We start from the raw sequence: 7875 nt of genomic DNA, 5'->3' as shown, positions 1-7875 counted from the left end.
GTTGCTGCTGCTATGACTAGCTTCTCTGCCAACTATTAGTTTTCTCTTAGGAGAGGCTACAGCTTTGTAACCATTAAACTTGCTCTATCTACATTAATGAAAACAGCCAGTGCCGGAGCTAGCCGAAATCACGGGAGGCGAAACATAAATCATCAATGTTTGGGGGGCCAAATGCTAAAAAAACCGAATCTAAGCCCTTCTTAAAAGAAATTCTCCAGGAATTGATCCAAGGCGGGGGGAGAGCACCGGCCCCGTGGCCTCAACATAGCTCCGCCACTGAAAACAACCCAATGTTGCTCTTTTGTCAAAACAAGAAAAAGAAAAGATGATGTTGTTGCTGCAACCTTCCAAACCACTGCCAAAATACTGAACACCCACCACTGTTTAATATCTTTTGACTGATGCTATTGTGGAGATTGACATGGATTTGGCAACTGAGTTGTTCGCTGCTTGATTCATATGCATACTACTGCCGGTACATACACCTTGTAATAATTGACGACTCGATGAACTCGGTGCTTTTACTGTTATACAATTGAATAGGGGGATGAATGCTCACAGGCCGACAAAGTTTCTTGTACATGTATTTCTCTTGGGTGATAGCTGCTAATTTTTTGCATAAAAACATAGCATGCTTCAGGTTTAAACATAATGTAAGATGGTGCTCTTGCTACTTGCTACACTCAATTCAATACGCATCAAGTCAGAGAAAATAAAAGGACGACAGTTTGACAAAACACATACTTCCATCAATTACAAGAATTCAGTGCATCAAGAATCAACAATAACTCATATAAATTCATGTTTTCTAACAGACTAGGGCCATTCACCTTACTATTCTTAGCTTCATTGTGCCAAGCTCGATACTCCCTCAGTTAGGCCTTCTTTGTTCGTAGGATTTTTGTAGGAATTCTATAGGATAAAATTTTCAAAGAAAAAAACCTTTTGGAGCCCTCCAGTTTGTAGGAATGGATTCATATTTCTATGTAGGATAGAAATCAATCCTTCACTCTTCGCAAAAAAGAAATCAATCCTTCACATTTTAAGAATAAATAAAATAACTTAGACTCAATGAAAAAATTCCTATCCTATAAATTACCGGTATGCTATATATAGTACTACTGGTTGCTAATACTGTTGCTGAGATTTGTTGGCTACGCCAGTTCTTTTCTGAGCTACACTGACCAGTTGCCTTTGATAGTTTTGGTTTCTGCAACAACACAAGCGTAGTTTACATCATAGGGAATTCAGTTTGCAACGTCAACACAAACCATACTGAGATCGACATTTGTTTTGTACTAGATTGAATGTCCTTGGGACCTAAAAAATGTGCGTATAATTATTCAAATTGTTGTGTAACTAAGTAATATTTATGGATCACATTTTAAAATATGTGTATTATTCTAAGTAATTAAAAAAACTTTATAATCTAGAAGCACTATTTTAATTATATGAACATTTTTTAAAAATTACTTGAATATTTTCTATATAAGTTATTTTATCTGCATGTATTAGTATATATTTATAACACGCAAACATATGAACTTTCTTTTTATTACTATCATTATTATTTGGGTACTTTTTATAATTTCTCAAAAATAAAAATAAAAACAATCATGTGCAAACTGGGTAGATCGTAGACCATTTAAACCCCATTTCGTCTACAACAAATTAAGCCTTGTAATCTTACTAGACATCAAAATGCTATCTTGAGGTTGCCTGGTCGAGTACAAGTGGCTGCCATTTTTTTTTCTATTTTCCCTTTTGTATTGACAGGTGAGACCCATCGGTCATAGAGATGTATACTAAGCAAGCTATTATGTTTTATCGTTGCATGTGGGTCCTATGCTATGCTGGCACGTCAACCGAAATATGATGCCATGTCATTGCATTTTGCGTGTACGGACAAGATTAACACCATATTTAGACGTGTATGCTAAGTTATAAAATCAGTTATATATATTTTGCGATTGCAGGCACCAAAGTGAATATTCGTGTCAAGTTCAAGCATCAAGTGATGTAATTAGCTCTATCAAGTGCTATACTCACACTTTTGGTTTTAATATTACAAAAGGTGTTAGAGTTGTGTCGAATATTGTGTACAAGGTAGGTTACAGTTGGCTAGTTGAATTGTGTTTAGATAGGATATGGAGTCGTGTTCAAATAGGACACTTGTATTCTAGGCCTCTCATATATAGTGGACGTAGACACACAATGTAACCTATGCTAACATAATAGCATAGGAACGCATAGGAAGCCAGCGTCCAGGGCGACCGGGTGCGGTATTGTAGCGGTGTCATAGGAAGGGGCGCTTATAGTCAGGCCCCGGGAATGTAGCCATATCGGCGAACCTCGTTAACAAATCGGTGTCGTGCTCATGCGATTGCTTGGTCCTCGGATGATTAACGGTATGCCTCGTATATGACGTGGAAGAGGCAAAAGCAACACATCAAATCGGTGGAAAGAAAATTCATCAGATTATCCATTGGAATAGCAAGAGCGTTGGCAAAGCAAGGCAACGGCCAGCATTGTAATTAGTGCCAAGGGAGCTGTCCATCGCGTGAAGACCAGGAGGTGTTTTTTGGTTTGAGTTGTGCATGGAAGTGATTGTGTACTTCGCGTCGCGGGGATAGCTCAGGTATTTTTCTCGCAGGATCAGTCGTACAAAGAACCATGGCGTCAACTGGTACCAGGTTTGAGGTGAAGAAGTTTGCGGGACTGAAAACCTTAGGTTACGACAGACAAAGGTGGAAAAATTGTTGGCGCAATAGGGATGCATGAAGGGGGCTGCATGAAGTCATGTCAGCTAAGATGGAATTATCATGTGATGAATGGAAATTCGCGGAAGATGATTTGGGAGCCTCAAGTGTGTGTACAGTCAAACGAGTTCAGCTGGATCGAACTAGGCAGTCTGACGGATCGACGTAAGTCGGTTGGTACAGAAGACGATGGTGAAATCGACGACGACGACGTAGGAGCGTGATGCTGATGGTCACCGACTTCTGGGCGTGAAAACACGCGGCACAGGGCCAAGTGCTTGTGTGGCTTTGACAAAACTATGGCGCGGGGTTGATTCAAGATGATGCACATGAGAGCTTGAAGTTGACAATGCGCAAGGGTGAACTGATCATCTACCATGCAGTCATGTTGAAGGTGGAGCTGGAGTCTTAAAGACTTCACTCGGTGTTGATTAAGGGGTTACGACGTAAAAGCTCAAAGAGTCAAAGCCTATTCAGTGGGGAAAAAGCGATAGACACGTAATTCGGACTGGAGCCCAATGGTTTGATGGAAACATGAAACTCGTCATCCGTCGGTGATGATAGGTGGTACTCTGCAGTGGGGGTTGAGTGGTGTGGGTTCGCGACCCTTGAGACTCGACTGGGATAGCAGAGGCTCGACGCGATAATAGCGGCGAGGCGTGCGGTATGCACGGGGCATGGAGACGGGCCAGGGCTCTGATGGTCATACATGTGGTGAGACAACTGTGAATTTGACTCGGGGTGATTCAAGCAATGGTGAAATTCCTTCAAGTTTCCAGGCAGGCGGTCAAGAAAGAGGCCGTGATGCTGAGTTCAAGTAACTCTTACGTGACACCCAACATGTGAGTTGTTCACTTTCACGCAGGTCAGTGATCAGTGTGTGATGGCATTAACAGATACTCTGGAAGTTGGGAGCACAAACGAGAGTAAGGGGAACTTAATTTCGCTCGAGCGTTGACTGTGGTTAAGAAAAAAAAAGGGACTACAAGTTGTAGGTGGAGTCATATGGAGTCTTGGAGTAGCAGCGGTACTCAAGGGATAAACTCAAGTCCAATGTACATGGAAATTTGACGCATTGACGAATTCAAGGTGGTAGAGAATATTCGCCAAGGTAGAGTTTGTTAGAGTTGTGTTGAATATTGTGTACAAGGTAGGTTACAGTTGGACTTGTAGTTGAATTGTGTTTAGATGGGATATGGAGTCATGTCCAAGTAGGACACTTGTATTCTAGGCCTCTCATATATAGTGGAGGTAGACACACGATGTAACCTATGCCAACATAATAGCACAGGAACGCATAGGAAGCCAGCGGCATGTGCCGGCGTCTAGGGCGACCGGGTGCGTATTGTAGCGGTGTCATGGGGAGAGCGCCCATAGTCAAGCCCCGGAGACGTAGCCAATATCGATGAACGTTATTAACGAATCTCGGTTGCATGCTCGTGCGATTGCTTGGTTATTGGATGATTAACGGTATGTCTCGAATTTATTCTAACAAAAGGGATAAAGAAACTATACATTTCACGAATCACGATAGAAGTACAAAAGGAGAAGAAACTCGATCATGTTTCCATTTTGAAGGTTGATCCATCTTTTTCTTTTGACCTGTGATCCACCTTATATATATATATTGAACCAAAGAACAGTTTTACAGGAGTAACTTGTGCATGCACGTCAGCAGCAGTGCGTGCGGGTGCTGGACCGTGACTTAGCGGCGCTGAGCATCTCCGTCACCGTTTCGATCCCGTTCCCGGTCCACCCGTGATCTCCCTCCAATGGCCTCGCCGCGCCGACGATGATGCTGAGGATTTGCATGACCAACAGGAGCAGCACTACCACCTTCGCTGCCGCGGCCGCCATTGTCGTCCCGACGTGGTATCTCGCACGCGGCAGAGGCGGACTGGTTCAGCTGAGAAGGGAAAGAGCTACGGCTGCCTCCGGCCGGAACTTCAAGTGCGCTTCTTGTGCTTTAGGCCGCGGCTAAGTTGGATTTGGAGATAGCTCGCCACGGGGCTGAGCTCGTTTATATAGATGCATCATGCATGCATGCAAACTCAAGTATAGTCTGTAAGACTGTTCTCTTGGCGTGTTGCAAACGTGAAGGAGGGAGAAATCGTGCATGACTCGTTCGTGTTCTCTGCGCTTAAATTTCTAACACGCCGCGCTGCCGGTCTCACACGCTGGGGGTTCAGTTGGAGTTGATGGCCTGTTGATCCCATACTTACGACACTTGAACCGTTCATGTTTGCTCGACTAGCAGGCTGCAGTGTCAGGTATGGGTACGCGGCAGCTCATGAGGAAGTGTCGCGGAAACCTGCACTAACGTAAAGGAATGCATGCTTTTGAATCCGCGGTTCGTGTTTTCATGTCAAACCGAAGAATATGAATATTATTATGTTCAACACAAGAAGTCAATAGTGCGAAGTTGTGCATCGGTGCATGATCGGTCTCCCACCCACGCTGGTAGCATCTGGAGGAGGTGGTCTCCAGTGATAAAGGACGACATTGACTATGGTTATCCCAGACCGTGGTCGCCAAAGGGTGATGGACGGGAAAAGACCGCTCATACTTCCGACTGCCCGCTAGTGCCCATGGGCTCCCGCGACCGCACCCGCGTCGGGTGAGCGCCCCCGGCGCCGGCGACTCGATCTCCCTTCTCCGGCTACCCCTGCAGCTGCCGAGGCCAGATCCGGAGTCCCCTGCTTGCCCTCTCTCTTCCCCCTGCGAGGCTCAGCCCGACGTCAAGCAGATGGGAAGGATGGTGCTGTCGCGTCCGTGCAAGTGGCGGCTGGGCGCGCGCCGCCGACGCACGGATCTCCGGCCTCCGTGCTCCGTTGCGGCCGCTGTGACCGGATCCGGGTGCCCCGAGGCGCGCTCTCCCACGTCCTCAGCGCCGCCCTGCGCCCCGGTTCGCCCTGCGATGCCGCTCGAGGAGGCCTCCGCGGCGGCCGCCGCTCCGGCGGCGTCCCCGGCTGTTGCAGCCGTCGTCCTTCCGCCGTCTGCATCGCCATCCCGGGCTGATAGCGTCGTGGAGACCAAGGCAGGAGTAGGGTCGTGCACTTGGGCTGCAAGCACCATCCCGGCTGCTGGCGTTGTCCCTCGACCGCGGCCGCTGCCGCCAGCTTGCAGATTCAGGAGGGAGGATGGGGGTGTGAAGGCCTCGTGCACGCCCCGTCTCAATCCTGCGTCAACATCTGCTTCTGTCCGGACTCATGCCGCCCCCGTCCCTCTTGTCGGTGTCGTCTCAAGTGTGCTGCTGCCGGCCCCTGCTGCCCCGGCGAATGGAGAGGACGGGCGTTGTGAAGAGGATCTGGCTCTGTCGCTGCCCGCCAATGCAAAGAGCACTGTTGTTGCCATGGGGCGTGAGCTAACCAGTGCACCGCGAGCCCGAGCCCTGTTGCCGGCCCCTGTGGCCCCGGCCAATGGAGACAATGAGGGCTGTGGAGAGGAGATGGCCTTGACGCTGCCCGACAATGCAAAAAGCATCGTTGCTGGCATGGGCAACGGGCTGACCGATGCACCACGAGCTGTGTTGTGGGCCTCCGCTGCTGACAACAATGACGAAGATGACGACGAGGAGTTGGCCCCCCAGACGCCGCCGACTGTCACCAAAGCCCTCGACTCCGAAGGGATTTGCATGGGCCATGACACAGACACAAGTCAGGGTTGGCAGGAGGTGCTACCGCGGCGCGGCCCGCGTCGTTCGACTTCGTCGCCATCCTCGATGATGGCTCCTCGTCCTCCTCGTCACATCCCTGCTTGGCTCCATGGTAGATGCTGTAGATGCCTTGCTTATGGGCATCGTGCGGTTGTTTGCAGAGATCCGTTGCGGTGCTCTCGTTGTTTGGAGAATGGTCATCGTGCGCGTGAATGTCGCAACCCCCGGCGTCCTCTGAGCTCATTATCATGCCTTGATGTGCCGCATGTGTCCCGCCTCGGCACCGTGCATCGTGTTGCTCCTGCTTCATGTGAGGGTTCGGTGAGATCCACACCCCCTTCGAAGGCGCTTCACCGTGGGTCTTGGGCATCTGTTGTCTCTGTTGCTGTTGGCTCGGCAACCCCGTCCGAGCTGATGTTGCAGTCCGCACTGGCTGATCAGACTGCACTATTGCAAGGTTGTGTGGCGCGGGTTGAGAGCTTTCTGGAGCGAGCGGAGGTTGCTCTGGGTAGACTATCCCTTGTGCCGGCTCTGTTGCAGACCACTCTGACGTCACATTCTCCTTGTGTGGCCGGTGTTTGCTCCGTGGAAGACAGGGGTGAGGAGTTGTATGGCTCTTTCTCCCCTCGTGTTGGAGTCCATTCATCGTCGGTGCCTACCTCCCCTCCTATGGTGTCTTCCACTGAGGGCGAGTCCATCGCCGTGCTTGTGACTCCGGTGCTGCAGATCATGCCTGAGCTTAGGGAGCTATGCCTGAGTCTATCAGTGGAGCATACGAAGGTGGACATGTCGGCGGCCTCGATTGAAGGACAAGTTTCGCCTCTGTCAAGTGAGCAGTTGGAGGTTTCTTTGGTTGATGATGCTAAAGGGAAGGCAGCTGCAATTTCATGATTGGTAGTGCTCAGTGTTTCGCGTTGTCCACGTGGCTTTGGTCTTTTGAGTCGTAGAAGTGGCTGTGGTTTAGTGTGTGTTGGGAGCATTTGGTGGACCGTCTACGTGGTCGTGAGAGTGAGTCGCTTCTGGAGTGTCACTTTTGTAGTGTTTGTATCGGTTTTTGCCCGGTTTTTAACCGAGCAATTCTTTTCTTCTTAATTAATCGATGAGGCAATCCTTTTGCCTCTGTTTCGAAAAAAAAGGGTTATGGACGCCGTATGCTTTTCTTTAGCCTTCTCAAGACATTTGTTCAAATTACATGTCCAAGGTACATTTCTGCTTCCGTTGTGAGAACTGCAACTTGATCATGAGACTTAATTTCTTAAACTTTACTTGTTTAAACTAAGCGTGAGTGTAGAATAGCTTATTCTACACCCCAATAACAATAAATACAAAAAAATAATATACTATACAAAATATAGTAATTTTCATAAATAAAAATATATTAAATTACAAACTTGGGTAGTAAAAAAATATTTTTTAGATTACTATATTTTATACACCATTTTACTAAATTTTCTATATAGC

General features: G+C 47.8%; 1 protein-coding gene across 1 annotated transcript; it reads left to right on the top strand.

Annotated features, from left to right (window-relative positions):
• The first annotated feature begins 5274 nt into the window (after positions 1–5274).
• On the top strand, positions 5275–7602 carry LOC123045241 (uncharacterized). The gene has a single exon (XM_044468225.1). It carries the CDS (start codon positions 5506–5508, stop codon positions 7303–7305), a length of 1800 nt encoding a protein of 599 aa, XP_044324160.1. The 5' UTR covers positions 5275–5505; the 3' UTR covers positions 7306–7602.
• Positions 7603–7875: the final 273 nt, after the last annotated feature.

The sequence above is a fragment of the Triticum aestivum genome, chromosome 2B, assembly GCF_018294505.1.
Source record: "Triticum aestivum cultivar Chinese Spring chromosome 2B, IWGSC CS RefSeq v2.1, whole genome shotgun sequence".
Taxonomy (NCBI): domain Eukaryota; kingdom Viridiplantae; phylum Streptophyta; class Magnoliopsida; order Poales; family Poaceae; genus Triticum; species Triticum aestivum.
The sequence above is the reverse complement of the archived record's forward strand: the minus strand, read 5'-3'. Positions and strand labels throughout refer to the sequence as shown.